General features: G+C 40.2%; 2 protein-coding genes across 5 annotated transcripts in view; one reads left to right on the forward strand and one right to left on the reverse strand.

Moving 5' to 3' along the window:
• Nucleotides 1-18136, forward strand: DAGLB (diacylglycerol lipase beta). Of its 3 annotated transcripts, XR_012676108.1 has the most exons (16): nt 1-187; nt 853-1004; nt 3128-3302; nt 3958-4219; nt 5347-5472; nt 6458-6585; nt 7608-7734; nt 8097-8180; nt 8623-8700; nt 9103-9183; nt 9279-9406; nt 9902-9970; nt 10069-10141; nt 11177-11430; nt 12933-13653; nt 14229-18136. XR_012676108.1 is itself a non-coding variant. In XM_075165186.1 (15 exons), the coding sequence occupies exons 1-15, from the start codon at nt 93-95 to the stop codon at nt 13123-13125; spliced, it is 2025 nt and encodes a 674-aa protein (XP_075021287.1). In that variant the 5' UTR covers nt 1-92; the 3' UTR covers nt 13126-14214. The 3 variants fall into 3 exon arrangements, 2 of the variants coding, with proteins under 2 accessions (XP_075021287.1, XP_075021288.1); XM_075165186.1 differs by lacking the exon at nt 14229-18136 and having other exon boundaries at nt 12933-14214; XM_075165187.1 differs by lacking the exons at nt 9902-9970; nt 14229-18136 and having other exon boundaries at nt 12933-14214.
• RAC1 (Rac family small GTPase 1) overlaps nt 14853-20351 on the reverse strand; it is a 15900-nt gene continuing 10401 nt past the window's right edge. The window contains exons 4-7 of one of the 2 annotated variants that reach the window (XM_075165190.1): nt 19286-19342; nt 17519-17581; nt 16635-16794; nt 14853-16473 (exon numbers count right to left, since the gene is read on the reverse strand). In XM_075165190.1, coding sequence (XP_075021291.1) covers nt 16343-16473; nt 16635-16794; nt 17519-17581; nt 19286-19342 — 411 coding nt within the window. In that variant the 3' untranslated portion in view covers nt 14853-16342. The remainder of the gene's footprint in view (nt 16474-16634; nt 16795-17518; nt 17582-19285; nt 19343-20351) is intronic. The other variant, XM_075165189.1, reaches the window with a different exon arrangement.

Here is a 20351-nt window from a genome sequence, read left to right on the forward strand (position 1 = left end):
CGAGGGGCGGGCGGGGGCGGCCCCTGAGGGCGGGGCCGAGGCAGGTGCTCGCGCGCCCGTGGGGGATCGGCGGCGGCGGCGCGGCCCGCAGGATGCCGGGACTGGTGGTGTTCGGCAGGCGCTGGGCCATCGGCAGCGACGACTTCGTCCTCCCGGGGGCCTTCGAGCTCTTCGTCAGGCTGGTGTGGTAAGGCGGCCCGCGGGGACGGGGCAGCCCGGCCGTCGGGCAGGCGCTCGCCGCCTCGCCTCGGGGGCCGCTTCCCGGCGCGGCTGCCGCTCGCCGCCGGCGCCTGCTGCTGCCGGGCGGAATTTACGGTCCGCCTGCGGCCGGCTGGCTTTCTTGGCGGCGGCGCTCCCTGGGACGCGGGCTGAAGCGTTGCCCCCTTCATCTGAGGCTCTGCACCGCTGGGGAGGAAAGCGGCGGGTTTGTGATAGAGCCCGTGGCTTGCATAATCACGTAGCGCGGTGTGATTACCGCGCGGTCTTCTGTTCGCGCGGAACCATAATCGCTTGGTTGTATTTAATCGCTGAGTAGTGCTGATGTGGTTTCATTACTTCAGGAATTAACGTGATGATTCCTTTGTTTAGATCAGGCTAGGTTCTCTGGGATCTGTGGAAATGAGTAGCACCACAAAGGGAGTCTGTTGCTCGGTCTGCAAACAACTTTGTTGTAATTATTGCTGAGTATTTGTATAGTCATTTCATTCTGTCAAATTCCTTATATAACAACTCCCTTTCTATTAATCTTTGTGGAATGCTTTCATTAAGATGAAAACTGTTTATCGGGTGGTCACTTCGCAATATGCACTTTTCTCTTCCAACTATAACTTTTATTATCTTACTTTTCTGTAGGTGGATTGGAATTCTTGCTCTTTACACGGTTCATAAGGGGCAGTTTAACTGTCCTGGGGGAGGATTACTGCACAGCTACTTGCTTGTCCTCCTCATTCTCCTGGCTTCTATAATATGTGCATTATCTGCTCTTGTATACATCAGTATGCAAGGTAAATAGTTAATAATAATATTTAATATTTATCTAGTAGGATTGCAATATATATGTTTTTTTAATCTGCAGCTGACATTAAAAAAAATGCAAAAAAATTCAAGTGCTTTAATGGTAGTCAAACTTGAGAAACTGTCTGTCAGCATTAATATATTTGCTTTAATGGTATTACCTCTGTAAGTCAGGAATCTAAAATAAGAAATGGACACAATAGCTTAGTGCAGCTAACGGTGATTGTTCGTTGTCATCAGAGCGTCTTGAAAACTTCCTCTACATTCACCATTAATACATGACCTCGAATGGAACACCACTCGACCTCTCTGACAGGAATTTAGGGGAATTTATCCAAAATCGGTTTCTCATGTGAAGTATCATGTTAGCTTTGCCTTGCATAGGCAGATTTAGTAATATCTTGTGGAAATTCATGAGCTGCAGTGGGTTGCTTGGGGAAAAAACACACATAGGAACATGATGCATATAAATGTCATAATAAAACTAACACAATAAGTACTGTTAAATAGAACAGGGCTTACAGCTTGAAGTGGATGGCTAAACAGAAGTAAGGACCCCGATGCAACTTCTAGTCATTTGTAGAAATGCTTCATTTGGGGTTAAGAAATGTTAGGAAAGCTTTTTTCCTGGTGAGGCACCTTATTATCAAAGTAATGCTAGGAAGATTAATTTTAAATCTGTGTGTGGTCTCTGGAACAATAGATGAGACCCCACAATTTCTAATATATTGGTTCTCTCAACACACTGTAAATAAAAGAGTATTTAAATTATGTAAGTGGAAAGAAGCATAAAGAGTGCATGAAGAGAAAGTATGGCACAGCAGAGACATGGATGATAATCCCAGCCTTGAACCTAACCACTGGTTTTCCTACAGTTTCCAGAGGAGGGAAAGGAAGATTAGCCACGTTATGCTATTTATATTTATATCAAGGTTGAGGAGGTGAGAGATGTAACTGTAAGTAGCAAAGATGAAAGAGCCTTGTTTGGTATAAAAGTACAGCTACAAGGCCATTATAACTGAGGAATGAAAGAATTCCGAGGCTGAATTTCCAAGGAAATTAATGGTGAGATGTCTTGAACCGTGGTTACAATGCGTGGGTTTGGGAGCGATGGTTCTTGCACCACCCCTTACAACTGCACTGACGTGGGCGTTTGTGATGCCAGTGGTGAACCTGACTGGAGAACTCATACACTGGGTTGTGATGCGGGGAGAGGGAAGAAGTTGTTTTCAGGAACCACAAGTTGCATCTGATTGTGTCTGTGTAAGCAACCATGCTGCTGCAGTACAGGCTACAACCCGGGAATGGGAATAAGTGACCACTGGATCAAGGGCTTTTTGCACAGCTTTGTCACTGGATGTGAACCACAGCTTTACAATTAGTTTCCAAAGTTGTTTTTGTTCTGCAGTGTTTTAAGCCTTTACAAATTATCCTGCCTACACATGAGCACGCACACCCCACCACCTCATTACCCTGCGATCAACAAACTGGTTTAAGGAGCTGAGCTGGCCAAAAATTACTCCCTTTTTTATTGCCTAAGAATGCTAAAAGAAAGAGGTTATTAGTAAGTTAACGATACAGAAAATAGTCTAAGAAGTATTTGTCCTGGTAATGGTGCTACTTTTGTTCTCCTAAACAAAAATGTGAATGAATTTATTATTTAGTGACTCAGTAAACAGAACTTCATTGTGGCCCAGCAAAGTAGCATCTAAAAATGAAATATTCAGGCAACTAAAAGCTAAATAGAAAGATAATAGAAGCAGGCACCAAAAGTCATGAGGAACTGTAGGTGAGCCAAGGCTCGAGTATGCTGCTTTGGCTTGTGCTGGGCACAGCACTACTGCCTCAAGTTCACTGCAGAACTGTCTCTGACTAGAGAGTGATTTTGGGTATTAGTAGAGTAGATTCTAAGAATCATAGCTATAAACCCATTGTTGTTTTTCTTTTCTCAGCTTCAGTGATAGCTTTCCATTAGTATGGAAATACTTTATAGTTTCAATTAAGCTTCTTACTTTCTGTAAAGCTCAGAAAGTTCATATATCCGGGTAGGATTTTATGTATTTACGATGCATTCATAAACAGTTCTTGTTTTAAATTCTCCGTGTAATTTCAGGAACAATTTCTAATCCAGGCCCAAGAAAATCACTTCCCAAGCTCCTTTATACTCGCCTACTTCTCTATTTGCCTGAATTCATCTGGGCTGTTGTAGGAACTGTATGGGTGTCAGACAGCAGTGTGCAGTGCGAGAAGACTGTGATAAATGTCATCATTGGGACACTTATTGCAAGGTAAAGGTGCCTCCCCCCAAATCTAAGCCTGATAGTGTATGTAAAATGGAAAATACTGCTTACATGTATTTTGTATGTGTTTATTGAAGGCTTTTCCAGCAGTTGGAGACTTTGATATTTCGTATAAATTATTGTGGTTTCTCATAGAAGGGTTTTCATTGTGAAAGGAGAAGAATTTTTAAATCTAGACAGCTAGAATGAGTTGGTATCCTTCCCTAAATAAGCTCGAGCTACTTGCCTTGAGAGAGCATGTGCTAGAGTGAAGGAAAGGAGGTGGAGATCAGAAAGGGTAAGAGGGATAGATGGGAATGTAGAAAACTGGATAAATGTGAAGAGGGTCGTAACTAGATCACTTAACCCATAGTGAAAAGTGGAGCCTTCACACCTCTGGGTTTCTATTTCCAAAGCACAGGGCTGTGATTTTGAGTTTGGTGCCCTATCTGAAATGAGCTGACAGCCTTGTTCGTGTGCCTAGTGGATTGAAAGCCCAATAACAAAACATGCACCGTTAAGACAGTAACAGGTGGTGTTCATACAGTGTTTCATACCTAATTCTGTTTTCTGTCTGTCAAGATCTATAGTTGTGTTTTCCTGCATAGTTGTAAGAATTATCTGGTTTCACGGTCTTTTTATCCCACTTCCTTCTGTTTTGCAGCTGGGTTATCATCATCTTTACCATCATTGGAGTTGTAATTGTCTTTGATCCACTTGGGGGGAAAAAGACGTTTTATCTGACGGATAGTGTAAATCGGAACCTGGAAAGCAGTCAGTCAGGGCAGTTGCTATATAATGTGAAGAACACTGCCACGAGAGTCTGGGAAAAAAGAATCAGGTTACTGTGCTGTTGTATTGTGCAAGATGATGACCATCGAGTGGCTTTTACAAGTATCGCAGAGCTCTTCCGCACCTACTTTTCAGTAAGATGGAAAGCTTTTTTTATGTTCTGTTTTCACTAATTCTAATTTGCAGACATTGCAACACATATGTACCTTTGTTCAGCCAGAGGTCCCTGCTACCCTGTGCCTTGAAATCAGGTTTTGAATATGCCAATTTCAAAATTAAAGGTGATTCTTATACAAGGTATACAACACTGATTTTTCCCTCCCTTTAAGAAAGGTTTCTCTCCCCTTCACAAGCATGAAGGCTGTGAGAAAACAGTATTCTTCCTCCTTAGGTGAGTATCTAGTCAGGAGAACAAGGGTGAGTTTCTTTTCCTCAATATGTGAAGATCAAGGCATTTTTCCTACTGACGATGAGTAAGGAGTCATACCCGTAGCAAAGAATCGGACTACTTTCTGACTATTAAAAATATGAGCCCCACAATATGTTAAGGCAGTCTTCCCATTCCGAGCCACTTCTGGGCACGTACCAGACTGGAGTGTGCACATGCAGGAAGTTGCTTTTTGGAAACAGAGAGCGTCTGCCAAATTGGAGTCTGCATAATGTTGATTTAGCTCAAATTTATGTCACCTGCTGCTTGGGCAGTCATAGTTCAATGTTGACTTTGACATCTGTTCATGATTTCAAGACTAGTAGTTCTTGTTTATTAAGCAGTACTTGGGCATGCTGATTTATAGCTGCAGCCTAAACTCAGTGGTTTATAGGGTAAAGGGTGTAAGTCATATGGAGAGATGACTGCCCCAGATAGTTGAATAAAAACCCTTCAGCCTTCTCCTATGTACAATCCTTCTTAGTTGTTCTCAGTATGGAGGACTTTTCACATAGTGGTATAGAACAGTGATCAATAATTTCTGGATCGTTATTTGCTATATGGCTGAGCTGGTCCTCTGTCGGGTATTTTGTTAAGTGATGAAATTCATGTGTAGCATTGTCATCGGTCTTACTGAAGAAAACATTCAATACGTACAAAAGGGGTGGGAGGTGAGTTGCTGCTGAGACCTGTTTCTGCAATGCACATTGTCTCTGCGTGAAATGCATTTATATAAACTGAAAAAATATAATTCTGTGTGCATTTTCGTCTGAGATAGTTTTGCCATGTTGAGGTGTGGGATGGTTTTAAGCGCTCTTTTATTTCTTTGTACAGGACACTGATCTGGTGCCAAGTGACATAGCAGCTGGTTTGACTCTGCTCCATCAAGAGCAAGACAAAATGGAAAGTTGCCCAAAAGAGCCTGAAGAAGTCCTGTGTCATTCGCCATCATCTCCTGTGGTAAGATAGGGCTGTTGCAGCCTCTGGTGCAATTACTCTAGGAGGTGGTGCCAGATCAAATTGAAATGCAGTTCTTTGTGCAAGGGTTTGGTTTTTTTTTTTTTTTTTTTTTTTGACAAAATTAAACACTACTATAAAAACTCACAACAATTTAAATTATTAATAAATGTAGTGAAAACATCTTGATGAGTTTGCAGTCAAAACATTTGTCTGCTTTTGCATAAGTAGAACTTACATATGAATGGGGAATTAAGTGCAAAAAGGAATCATTTAGGACATTTGATCATTGTTGAAGAGCTGGGAGAGAAAGGGAACAGAGAGAAAATTAATATTTAGTACTATTTGCATAGAACTGAAAAGCTAATCTTTTAGTATTGTGGTCTGTTTAAATTATTTCTGCTGCAAGTATCCAGACAAGGTAAGAAGCAAAAGTAGCGTCTTCTAAATGCTTGCAGATGATAGGTTACAGTTTGTTAATTCATTTTTGCTAGTCTTCTGTGGTAAAATGCCTTTGTAAATTATTTTACCTTCTGTGTTTCATGGAAGTATATAACTCTACTTCAACCAATGCATTTCTATCAACTTCCTTTTGAATCCAGCCAGTATGATGAGGTCATGCTTTAAAAGTCCTTGCCAGAGAGATCTGCTACAGACGCTTTAGCCATTCCTTTGACATCCTTAAGTAACATACTTGGCATGAATGTTGTTTTCAGTATTGACCTTATGAGTGTATAAGTATTGGAAGAAACTAATTTAATGAGAGCTTCTCAAGATTCTTGACCTATGTAGCTATGTAAATAAACAGGCTTTTTCCTGGAATATGAGTATCTATTTTTAGTTCCTCTTAGACCTTGAGGTTTTCCTTTTGGATAGTGCGTATTTCATCATGCCTTGATTTTCACTAGTCTGTGTTCAGGTTTTATTCTGGGACTGCCTAACACACCTTTCTTCCTCTCCTTCCTTTTCTTTCCCTGTGTCCTTTCAGACAGATGATTTGGATATCGAAGTGGAGAATGCTGCTCACTATATGCTGTTTGCTGCAGCTGCTTATGGCTGGCCCTACTACATATACACCAACCCATTTACTGCACTTTGTAAGCTCAATAGTGACTGGTAAGTTCAATCAAGAGCTTAAAACCACATAGCTTCCTTCTATTTAACTAGCGTTAGCAGAAATAAAATAGTTTCAACAGCAGTATTTTTGTTGCATTAAATTACATCACTCGTGGGAGTACGTGAGCTTGACTGGTAGAGTTATTCTTCACAAATTCAAACATCAAAGTAGGAACAAAATTCCAACATCTTTCCACCCTCAGAAACAGAATAGCTTTTGTTTCTTAAGCAAAGTTTGTGACTGAGATAAATAAAATTCATTTAGCAAAATAACAGAGAAAGAACTGGAATTAAACCAGTTAAAACCAGTTAAAATTAAACGTTTTTTAAAATGAGACTTTTTAGAGCCACCTTTTGGGCACATATGTATGTATAGAAATAAAAGTGTATCAACAGTTTTCCCTGTCTTAAAGGAATTAGCAAAAGTTACCTGTCCCTCCAGCCTCCATTTTATTGCCTTTGCCCCCTTTACTCAAAAAAATGTTTACAGTCAGTATTGAAGTATGCATAATGCTGTGTAGGATTACTGTAGATTTAAGTGACCACTGACTTTTGTGACTGTAACCACGATTTTCTTAATTAGTAACGTGAAATTATTTAACCTACTGAAATATAAATGACTTGTATTACGCGATTTTTTTTTTCTTATGGAGAAAACATGAGATAAGCCTGCTGTACAGAATTTGTTTTGAATTTCCTTTTTGCTTGTTTGTATTTTCTGTCACTGGCCTGTAATCTTAAGAATTCTTTTCTTATTGCATTATTTGCTCTGCTGATAGTCCTGTAGCAATGGTGTATTTGCCAGTCCTTGAACTGAAAATGTATGGCATGCTGCTCAGGCAAAACCAGGTTTGTGGGCAGAGGTAACATCTTGGTACTATTGAAAAAAAAAATTACTTAGAAAACAAAAAGAGCATTTGATTCCTGGCAGAAATCCTTCTGCAAATGTAACTGAGTTTGATTCCTTGAAAGGAAACCTAAAAAATTTGAACATGAAAGTTTTTCTCTTCTGTGTTTGTTAGTTGCGGAAATAGACCAACAGATTCTGATATAACTGGCAGTGATCGTCATAACTTTCACTTTGGATCCATCCTAAAAATAACAGGACTGCAGTACAGAGACTTCATTCATATCAGTTTTCATAACAAGGTAAACAATCTGGACAGGCATTCAGCAAAAAAACTTAGCGATTAATTCAGTGATAGCAAGGGGTGAAGTTTCTACTTTGCCTTCAGCATTTATAATGTGCAAGATGCAAAGCCAAATGAAAACAGGCCCTGAAACAGTCAGTTCTGATTTTTTTTTCTAATCTAAAGGAATAGCCACAAAACCATTGACATAAATCTGTCTCAGTATTGCAAAAAAGGCACTTACAATAACTTGATAAGAAAATAATTCAGCTTCTTTCCATAATACAATAGAGAGCTCAATAAGATGCTTTCAGAAGGTCAGAACAAATGCTTACTCTTATAAAAAGTTGTGTCTTTACTGATTACATTTTTCCCCTCCAGATCTATGAAATTCCATTTTTTGTTGCTTTGGATCACAAAAAAGAAGCTATTGTGGTTGCAGTGAGAGGAACCTTGTCTTTTGAGGTATCATCCATCTGATATAAATAGTTAGCTTTATAGAAATGGGTGAACTTGTAGTATCTAGAGGAAATTGTGTTACGCTGGCACATATAAAAACAACTCACTCAGAGGTATGAGTCTTCCAGGCTTAAGTTGTAAGCCCTCCTGTCCTTGGGTGGGTGATACTCCCTGCACCGCTGGAAGAGAGTGTGGGGGGCGGGCAGTGGTAATTCCTTTTCACTGTGAGGGGAGGTGCATTCGTAATGTGTGTGTTTGCAGCTTGGAAATAGTTGCTGAAATCAGAATTGTGATTGCTCTATGTATTTGCTGGGGTGGTGGTTTATGGTTGCTTACACACCTGGAAGTCAGCTTGTTGATGTCCCTATGACAATGTTGATTAGCAGGGCGTGACCCATGAGCGATGAAGCCCTGCAGAGACGCCTGACAAAAGCTGTCTTGTTTACAGGACATCCTCACTGATCTGTCAGCAGATTGTGAAGACTTGACACTGGAGGATGTTCTAGAGAATGGCTTTGTGCATAAGGTGTGTGCAGTCTGTAGTTGTCTATAAATCATCTCAGCAGTAAGAACACTATAAACACCTGGGATCCTTTAGTTAAACAGAGGAGTATTCTCCTTGTGAGATGGATTGCACAAATTATTTCAGTGACTTGGTTGTTGCATCAAATACTGCCTCTGGAACTGCAAGGTAGAATTTGTAATCCTCTTGTCAGACTTTATCTCCTTATTAAATATTCCAAAAACTTTAACCATTATGTACAAGACCGCTTGGTTATAATTAGACCTCTGTCAGGAGCACGTTAAAAAGAAGACCAGCTTTGCAAAAAGAAAGTTGTTCTGTGATGGTGTTGTGTTTAAAGTATACATGTATCACACTTCAGATGAGACATACCCTTCTCTTCTAACTTTAAATGCTGTCTTTTAGGGAATAACTCAAGCTGCAAATTACATCTATCGAAAGCTAATAAATGATGGAATTTTAAACCAGGCTTTCACAATTGCTCCAGTAAGTTACCTTCCAAATAATTTGGTTTGCCAGAAAAATTACACAGAGCTTTTTCTGTGTCCGTCTATGTTTCAGTCTTTTCTTTTGGTCTATAGGAATATAAACTTGTGATAGTTGGTCACAGTTTGGGTGGTGGAACAGCTTCAATATTGGCGATCATGCTCAGGAACTCTTTCCCAACATTAAGATGTTATGCCTTTTCTCCTCCAGGAGGACTTTTAAGGTAAATATGAGACTTCTGTTATTTGATTCTGTGTGTAAGATGTAAAAATCTTCAAGGTAGTTGACAAATACGTTAGATGATAACTCTGGGCTTGATTGTGTTAAGAGTTTGTTTATACATTCTCCACTAGAATTAGATTTGCTCCATCTGGAGTTACATTCGAGTTCTTGGGGGAATATTACAGAATGAAATATATCTAGTGAATTCTGTCAGATAGTATAATTAGAGTTTAAAATAACTGTTTCGGAAGTAAAATGCTGACCTGACTAGTCTAGCTTGGCCTGTTTGACATCTACACATACCCTTATAATCAGCATTGAAATTACTCTGTCATCTATAGCAAGTAGGTCTGAAAGTCCGCTGAAGAACTGACTGCAAATGCTGGTGCTGTTGCCACATATTTGTATTTTTATTGAATGATAATGATCATCATAAAACTAAAGTGTGCCTATCTCTTTAGTGTATCTAAAGGGCGTCTTTTTTTTTTTTCTTAAGCAAATCACTTGCAGATTACACTAAGCACTTCATTGTGTCAGTCATTGTTGGAAAGGACCTTGTTGCAAGGTGAGATGGAAATATTTTTACATTGTTCTTTCAGGGATGCACTAGACTGCAGAGAAAAGGAGGCTTTTCTTTACTTTCTTCTATGTGTGTTTAAACAGGTTAAGTATGCCCAACATGGAGGATTTAAAGAGGAGAATCGTGAGAATTGTGGCAAACTGCAACAGACCCAAGGTAACTAAATGCAGTTCCTGGTTAAAAGTCAGTGGAATTGTTAGCTGGGTTAAGTCCCAGCTTTAATGAAGTGACAATTGGTGTGTGTATTTTGATCTTAATGATGAGAGTTACAATTGTGTTTTGGAACAAAAGCATTTGTTTTTAATTCAGCCACACTTGTGTTAGTCTCTTCCAACAAGACAGCTTTATAGGATAAGTTAAGATTCAACAGGATGTTGAAGATATCCGTGCACAACATCCAAGACCTGAAATGATCTGTTTGCTAGTTTTGCTGATAAAGCAAATTATAAAAAAATGAAAATGAAAAGAAAGAAAAAAAAAAAACCCAAACAAAACAAACTAGCTAAAATGATGAAAAATCAGTAAGATTACTTACTTTACTTACTAATATGAATGGTTATTAAACAAATTAGTGGTTTTATTTAATTTTTACCTTCAGAATTCATTTGGAAAGCAAATATTTCTCTGTTATGGTGTTAATTGCTTACCTCTTCTCTTTACTGTTAGTGAGAAACAGTTTTGAAAGTGCTGGAACAGCGTGGTGTCAGGCAAGATGATACTGGAGGTATAGAGGAGTGGCTTAAAGATTCAGAACTGCCATTTCTGACTATCTAAAGTTAAATCTGCTGTACCCACAAGATTTCCATGTAGTCCCAGGATCAGGAGTCATGTAGAGGGCCTGGGTGACATCGTAAATACAGAAAAAGATGATGGACAGTTAAAAGTTACAGGTGCAAGAAAACTTAAATCTGCAGAGCAGAATCCACACAGAATAATTCAACTGGTAAAGACTGGAATGTTTTCCGTAGTGTTACTAGTGGCTTGGGATAGATACTGGTGAAATAGATACTACTGTGGGGAAAATTCGGTAAGGAGATTTTATCAAACAAAAAGTTTGGGGAGCATGTGCACACAGTCATTTTTAATCTTTTAATTGTAGTTTCAGATGATGTGCGTGCAAGCACACAACTAGAATAAGTTACTTGAAGAGATACCAAACCTCAGTTCGACTGTTTTTCTTTCTGAATTCAGTACCAGATTTTGCTGCGTGGGTGTTGGTACGAAGTGTTTGGAGGAGATCCAGATAACTTCCCAACTGAGCTGGATGGTAGAAGCCAAGATGCCCTCACCCAGCCACTTCTGGCTGAGGAGAGTTTAATGGTTCATCGGTCACCTTCATACAATGCCCTTGAGGATGAATCGCACTTGAATTCGCCGCCTCATTATCCTCACCTGTATCTTCCTGGGAAGATTATCCATATTGTAGAAGAATCCAGCTCTAGGAGGTAAGTAGAGTAACGAATACCACTGTCTTGCTTTCCCAACATCTACTTAAAGCTGCTTCTCACCTTCAAAGTATGTTTCCAGCTCTGCTTCTCATCTGCATCTCCAATACCCATCTTTGGTTATTACGCATTAGCTAGCTTTTCAGTTTTTATTCTGTGCCTCCCTGGTTCTTTCTGTTTCACTTAAAGCCCTGGAAACTGTTTTTTTTTTTATGCCTGCGTGCCTTTTTCTGCCCGTGCGCGAGTGGTGATTTTAAACAGTAAGACTGTTAAGTGCAGCTTGGGCATGCTGCGGTTCCTACCTGAGACTGCAGATCTTGCAGTCTTGTGTCCTGGTGGTGGTGAAGTGGTAACAAAATACCTAGTTATTGAGCACTCACATGAATATTGGTGATGAGAAAGAGATAAAATATTGCCCGTATCGGCCCGGCCAGACTGGAGAGGTCCAGTTGCCCCAGTAACCAGCGTGCCCATGGAGCCTCTAGTTTCCTGTCCTTTGCTGCTTTTTTGTGGACGCAGGAAAGTGAGACAAAGACAACAGAAAAGCTGAAACTGCTGGAAGGGTGAGGATTGTGGGTTTGTTGGGGTGATGTTGTGTTTAGGATTTTTTTTTTGTTTGTGTTTTGTTGATGTTGGTTTTTTTAGACAAAACAACCTGAAACAGCCCACAGGCTAGACAGTACTTGCTATCCTCCCTTGTTTCATTCCGAAACAGAAATAAGAGCATCAGTAACTTGCCTGAGACCATCTTACAGAAGAAAAAAAAATCTGTACCTTACAGAAGAGGATAGAAAAGGGCTAGAGAAGAAATCCACCTTTTTCCTCCTGTTCAGTAGATTAGTATTTTATTTAAGCTTCGGATCTTTAACGTTTAACGATTTTAATACTGGTTTTACAGGTTAGATACTTTAACACCTCTGACGTGGCAGGTTTTCTCAATGGCTGCTCTTCTACTTGACTTTATTGAGTTTCTTTCTTTCCCTTACTTCACAGCACAGCAGTTAATCATGGGGTTTTTTCTTAACTGGACTAGCACACAAGAGCCCCCATCATGTACTGTTCTGCAAAATAAAATCCTAAATCCATCGAATGTGCAGCATTAAATCTAGTGTCTAGTCTCCTGATACCCCTGTGACCTACTCTCTAAAGCTGACATTAACTGTGAATGGGCAGTGCTTAACCCCTCATCCCCCTTTGCCCAGACTGCATTCCGTGTTTCTTTGAGCAGGATTATTTGATAGCTTCTGTCACTGTTAAGGCACAATATAATTTGGCGTAGTTCTGCCTTCAGGGACGTTGAATGGCAGCGTTTCCAGCTGTTTCCTGAAGGTCAGAACCGTAGCTCTTTGGGCACCCACCTTCCTGCTGTGAGGAGGGTCCAGTTCCTCCCTGAGCAAGGTCAGGAGTCTCCTGGTTTGGCATCGAGCACCAGTTCTGACAGTCTGAGCCATTGTATTGGTGGTGTGGTGTTTTCTCTGGTGTTTGGTTTTTTTTTTTTTTAGGTTGTGCTCTTCAGATATTAAATATATGGCAAGATGGTCAAACGAAACAGTCTTCAGCAGCATTTTAATTAGTCCCAAGATGATAACAGACCACATGCCAGATGTTGTGCTCAAAGCTCTGAACAGTTTGTCTCAGGAACATGGATCTTGTATTTCTTGTCAAACACGAGACTGCAACACCAATGTAGTATAACCACAGCGCCCAGGTGAGGTGTGCGGATTTTTTTTTATTGCGGGTTTCAAGTATTCAGGACACATTCATTCTACTTTCATATGTAAGTGGATTTCAGTACTTTTCTCACATTGCATAAAATAAACAAGGGTCCTAATGCCCTTGCCTCTGCAGTGACCACAAGTAACATTTTGCTGGTGAAAGCTCAGATTCTGCGCTTATGCAGAAGGTTGAGCTTTTACAAAAAATGGAACAGCATGACAAGGTCTAGCTCAGCCCATGTACGCTGGCGCATGAGAGCCGAGGCATCAACTGAATACTTGACGAAAGCGAGCGCGTGCGTAAGGACAGCTTTGCCTACGCATTAGAGCAGAGCTCTGTCAGACCTTAAAAAAAAAAAAAAATCCAGTTCTGCTTCAAAGTCACTTCATGCCGTTGTCTTAGCGCCCCGTGACCGCCCTTTGCAAAGCCTGGAGGGTGATGTATGACGGGAGCGCTATGGCAGCACCCCTGCAGCGCGGGAGGGCTGCGCCAGCTCAGCGGCTGGAGGTGGGTACGTGCACAAGTCTGCGGCGGGCGGCGGTGTGTGGGCAGGGTGGGTTTTTAATCGGGCAGTTCTGATTGATTGCACTATTTTTCTTACAGATTGTGGTAGTATCCCAGGGCAGGGGGAGTGTTGTGGTTAAATGCTGCTTGGATATACGTGCAATATTCTTTAATCTAGCTGTCTTTTGTATTTGTTGATCTATATGACTACTTTTATTGATTTTAAACTAAACTAATGCTATAACTACTTAATGAGAAGGAAAAAAAAGCAAATATTGTTCATGCCCTGGCATCGTCATAGTCACTAGCTCTGACTACCAAGAACACCAATCTAATTCTGCCAAAAATGTATAACCAGTTTTACTGTTTTTTAAAAAGTGGATTCCTTGTTTCTAGTGTGCAACTAGTTTAATTTTTTTTTTTTAAGGCTCAGCAGCATTTCTTATTAAAAAAAATTGATAGAACTACATAAAAGTAATATGACGTGGTTGAGAATAACTGTGTGGATGTTCTTGCTGTGATACTTAATATGGAGACAAAATAAAATGCACTCTAAAAACCTGTCTTACTACGTTCAGGAATGCTGGGTGTGACAAAAGCAACTAGCTTATAGCTGGTGAAAGAGCTGGATGCCATGCAGCAAGGTAAGCCAACACCGCTAGTGAGGGCCTAGCACCTGCTAGTGGTGCTGCTTTCAGGGTACCACGGCATCACCCACCACCTCCCCGGAGGAAGAGTAGCCCCTGGGGCAGGGCAGGGCAGCAGGCTTGTGTGCTGCCCTGGAGGCAAGGCAGCTAACAAGCATATAGCACAATTATATACTTACTTAAAGGGCTAAAATCTGAGGCATTTAAGCACAAACTATTTTACAAACCATTGAAGTACCAGCTTTAGAGGAAAAGCACTTTTGTTTGCATGCAATAGAGGAAAACAGGCATTTTTTCCCTGGTTGTCAGCAGCTTTAACGTGTTGCGTAAGCAGCAGCGGGAGCTAGTAACAACTCCAATGACAAGGCACGTTGCCACGTACCGTATTGAATTCTGGTTCTTAACATCAGGGCACCATTGAAAGAGCCTGTGGTAGCACACACATCCCTCAGGAGACAAGTACACCACGCTGCGGTTGGCGTTGGAGGAAGAACACTTATTCACGGTGGTACAAGAATGAGAACACTTGCTGAGAAACTCAAACATTACCACACACGTGATTCAAGGATTTATTAAGTCATACATGCAAAACATACTGCTAATTGCATTAGCAAAAGATCAATGTAAAAACTTCACAATTTTGCAACTTTTATTTTTAAATTTTGCTTTAGTGGTTGAAAGGGTGTAGTTCAACATTGTATTCCTGCCAGTTCAGGATGTACAGAACATTAGCACTAATTTACAGAACCTCACAGACCCAAGTTACCATTACTCAATCTATGCTGCACACGTACATGTAGTGACATAAAGAACACTTGTCCGCATTAGTAATGTTACAGTGGTGGGGATACCTGGCAAATAGTGATATTTGAGAAGGTTCATAGTTTATAGAGGTTTAAAATATAAAAATTACTAAAATGTGTAAAGCTGCTTCACATGATTTTTACACCTAGTTAATAGACTAAAAGCTCCTCAGAAAGCATATAACTTACTGGGTCAGAAATAACAGGAAAATAAGGAGGATATGCTTGAACATTCTACCCTGGGGGGGGGGGAAAGCAAATTTCTATCATCAGAAAGGTTTTTAAAATACAAGTTATATTGCTCAGTAAGAAAAAATTCTACAAGAAAAGCATTTACTACACAAGAGTTGTGGGAATGACTGGTTCAGAACTGTACCTCAATGAATGCCCTGCTTGAAATTCAAAGGAATTTACCTCTGAACACCAACCCCTCTCCCACTACTGCACCTCTGGGAAAATGGTCGCTGATTTTAACCTGCACTAAAAGTCAATTCAGTTTCAACTACCCTGGCAGTGTAGCGTAAGTCATCTGTACAGTGTCAAAATACTGTCTGGCACTATCACTTGATCCAACCCAATATTTCATTTATCCATCACAATAAATGCTGTCAAAAGGACTAGATACACTTCAGTAAGAATAGTTATTTATTTTTTAAATCACAGCAGCAAGAACTAGATTGCAACCGAGCCCTTACCAATGATAAAGCATTTTACACTGTGACTCAGGGGTGTCAGTCATTGTCAAAGATTTAGGTTCGATATACAACGCTATGCAATGACTGTGGGTTGAGAAAAACATTTAATAATAAAACACATTAGAGTGCAGTGTTCTGCTAATTATACGGTACTGTTACTTACCGTGAAAAACTAGAAAGTGTTTTTGCATTTCCTAACAGAAATTAGAGTCATCTTCAAGAAGAATCTTTAAAAAACAGTTTAGTGCTTAGTGTTCATAGCACAACAATGCAACTTAGTTCAGCAGATAGTTTGGCAACACTTAATTGAGCAAGAATAGGATTTTAAAAATAAGGCTTTACATAGGTTTGTCTTTTCAGGAGTTTGCTTTTAGAAGAATGCAAGGTAGCTGTCATACTTTAAACAAATGAAACTGTGAAATCGTTGATTGATTCAAGAATTTATGGAAGAGAACTAATTTATAACAGAAGAACTTGGCATTGAGTGTGAATGCTCCATTGTTCTGAGCAAAGCACAGGGTTTGGAGTGGGCTGGGGAGGGTGACGTTTACAGCAGCAGACATTTTCTCTTCCTCTTCTTTACAGGAGGGGGGCACAGAACTGCTCGGATAGCTTCATCAAACACTGTCTTGAGGCCTCGCTGTGTAAGTGCTGAGCATTCTAGGTATTTCACTGCACCTGTGGAAAAAGCAAAGAGGCAATTACAAAGCAGTTTTCCACAATTACAGCAGCACTGCTAGGCAACTCCACAGAAGCCAGGCATTTATTTTAATTAAGGTACAACATCTTCCGCAAACAACGTTTAGATCAAGTCAACAATAACCCCGTTGCCATCATACCAATCTCTTTTGCCATGGCAAGGCCCTGTGGGTAGGTGATAGGAGTCAGCTTCTTCTCCTTCAGTTTTTCAATAGTGTCCTTATCATCCCGGAGATCGAGTTTGGTACCCACTAAAATGATGGGGGTGTTGGGGCAATGGTGCCGCACCTCAGGATACCACTGCAAAAAAACAGCGTGGGTTGTGTGTGTGGGCGGACTTCCACGAAGGCTCTCGAACGTTACGACCGAAAGGCTCGCAGTCCTTCATGAGTCAGTTAAAGAGTAAAGGGGAGAACGCAAGACCCCATTAAGCAGTATTAAAAGAGCACAAAATTGCAGAACATTTTTAATGAAGCCAACAGGTATTTCTTTATACTTTAAAAATTTACCCTATTAAGGGCTGTGTTTTTTCCACACACCAGAAAAACACTGATCTGCACTTCCCCCACCCATGGAGACCACCTCTCATTTGTGAGGTCTCCACAATGCCATACAGCTGAGTTGTCCAAGGACGTGAAAGACTGCAACAGCAGCAGAGCATGTGCCAGAATGCTGGCCGATTCAAGAAACAACTGGTATCAACCTAAATTTTACATGCATTTGTTTTTTAATATTTTTCTTTCAATTGCATTAATTTAAATTCTGATCTTAGCACCTTGCTGGCTCAAAACTCTTGAACTACTGTTACCCTATCAATGCATCAAGGAACAATTCATACTTGGAGTGTTTCACATGCCCTGAACTCCCATGACTTAGGAGTTAGGCAAATGGATTTCTGCCCTTTCAAACTACATTTCACATTGCCTGCCAAAAAAAAAAAAAAGCCTAATATTTTCCAGACACTGCTGTAAAGTGAACACTATGTTGAACCCTGAGAAATAAAATGAGACCAGCCTGTACTTACCTTAGCACGGACATTTTCAAAGGAAGCGGGACTCACAAGGGAAAAGCAGATTAAGAAGACATCCTACAAAACAAGTTGATAGAAGTCAGCCCAGCAGAGAAACCACTATAAAATCTCATCACCATGAAGAGGCCAATATCACCAGCATCTGTATCACACTCGTCTATATCACACTTGGAAAAGGCAAGGTCAACAATACAGTTGCACACAACAATCAGAGGTAGCTTTCCCAGTGGGAAAACCATTCCCAGGCAGCTACAAGCAGACACAAAGGGGGGAACCAACAACAAATAGAATCATAATCAAGTTTATAATCATCTATTGCAGTAGCCAGCAACTAAAACACTAATACCGTCACATTGCAAGCTTTTTTTTTCCCCCCTAAATGTCTTTTATTCTCCCTCACTGACATTCAGGAAAAAAAAAAAAAAAAAAGACACACACTTCAGATCCTTGACGAACACAGGAAGCCATGAAGGGTTGTTAGACTGGCTTCTGAACCGGGGCTGGATGCTCTTTGCAGATCTCTTAAGTGATTTAAGCCTTGAAAGACACATGACTCATCAGCACAGGATGTTGCAAAGTGTTAACCATTGGCACCGATTTTTTAAATAAAAATATACTATTAATATACTACTCTAAAGTAGTCTTAAATTGCAACGGCAAAGTATACAGTATGGAATAAAAAAAAATAAAATCATACTATAATTTCTACAGTTATTACTTCCATGCCCAAGTCAGAAGGATCTTGCAGAACTGTCACTTCTACTGAATGTCAGTATAAAAAGACTTCAGAATTTCTCTGTAACCAAATTAGGATTGAGAAGGGTATTAAAAACCTTGAAGCTCCCTCCTTCCCTTTCTTAATTACGAGAAAGCAGAGAGAAAAGTGGGTGTTTTAAGGGATCTTACATATCTCACTTTTCAGTTGAAGGCAAAAACAAAGATTGTAAGTAAGAGCAGGTAAAAACATTTTAGAGCAAATGCTTACACTAACTGCCGTACAGTATACACTTCAAAAAACCCAACAAGCTTCATACGTGACACACTGTAGTCTACAAGCATCCAGAATAACCACAAAATTAATTTTTGCTGTCTAAACAGATGAGATTGTCATCTTGCTGTACGACCCAAAACTCAGTAAGGATCTCTCAAACAAGTCCAACGTTCCCCAACCTACCTCTGCATCCGTACTTATTCCAGTATCAAACGTGTTAAAGAATCAGGCGTTTCAGAGTGTTAGTTGATTGTGCTGCATTTCAAGGCATTTTGTTAGGTCAGCATCTGACATCTGCACTGCTAAGCACTTGCAACCCAGTTGTTCATGCATCACCCCAACAAGTTTCCATAGCAGCGTCCCAGAAGAAGAAAGAAACAACATCAAATAACGTGATACTATGGCCACTACTTCTGTTTTCCAATTCTGCAGGTTTGTGGTGACTGAAGTTCTGCACATTACGCAGACTCTCTCCTTTACTAGCTCCAGAGATCAAAAAATTCAGTGTAACCATGAGGAATTACTTGAAGATTTCAGGTGTCTTGCACGCTACCAATCTTAATAAGTAGGAGGAAAAGCTATTTATTTGCAAGAAAAGGTTTAGTCTTAGCAACTCGCATAAAGAGATTTGGTAACAGAGTTCTCAGATCTAGCAATTCGATAGTTCCAAGAAAACTAGTTGCTTAAAAAATAGGGGCCAATTTATCACTATCGTAAGCAAGACAGGATGACAGAACTTGGAACTGAAGTTTATTTAAAGTTTTACATACGGCAATAGGTTGATCTGTCAGACTGGAAGATAGATTCTTACCATTGGTTCCTCCAACCTAATAACAGTAGGAGATAAAGTTACTCCTAAAATGGATTTAAGGGAAAATGTTCTTAGTCAGCAATTTGTGCTCACAAATATTCACAACATGGCTTTATCTTCTTAAGAGAGACGCTGCCCTGTAATTCAGCACAACCAACTACCTGCATCCAGAACAGTCCACCAGACTTCCCCGTAAACCTGTAAACGTCTGTCTGCATTGTCAGAGGTAACTTGCAAGAGCAAACCTCTCATGAAAAGCATCCTCCTAACTTAATTTTCTTTTTGGTTTGGTCTCCTGAGGGAACAAAGTTAACTACCTTTTCTGTCCCAACTTCTTCCTTCCCCAAATATTTTGCAATACTGGTAGATTTCAAATACATTCGGGAGAAGGTATTAAATTCCTGTATATTTTAAGGAAAAAAATAAAAATATGAATAAGGGAAAAAGATACAAATTAATGCCTCCACTATGGCAAAGTTCTTACTGTGAAGTTAATAGCCATTGAACTGCTGGGTGGCTAATCAAGATACACATATTGGCCAAGTAATCAGCAATACCTGCTTTCACCTTGCCCAGAACATAGTTCAGGTGCACATACAGGGAAACAGAGGGCCACAAGAACACGTGAGGGGTGAGTTTTAAATTGCACAGTGAAGGAAGGGGGAGGCTGAATGCAGATCCTAAAAAAAGTCAGGCTTCATCAGCTCCGCTGTTCTCTTCCTCTGTGCTTTTTGTTAGTTTCGTGGGGTTTTTTGTCCCTTAAGTGATGACGAATCTTACGTATTGCACAAGTCTAAAATCTGAAGACTGCTTCATAAGAAGTTCAAGACTCACCACCCTGTTTCATTTTCTGCTGTAAAAAACAATCTGAATAACTGAAAGTACTTCAAACCTTTACTTAACAGTTATACATGCCTGTACAGAATAGATTTTTTTTACCAAAAGTATGCTTAGATTGACATGGCATTCTTTTGCAGGCTATCAGAAAGCCACAGTTATTTTAGCAGGCTGAAGACATGCACATG

Source organism: Calonectris borealis, chromosome 16 (assembly GCF_964195595.1).
Source record: "Calonectris borealis chromosome 16, bCalBor7.hap1.2, whole genome shotgun sequence".
NCBI lineage: Eukaryota > Metazoa > Chordata > Aves > Procellariiformes > Procellariidae > Calonectris > Calonectris borealis.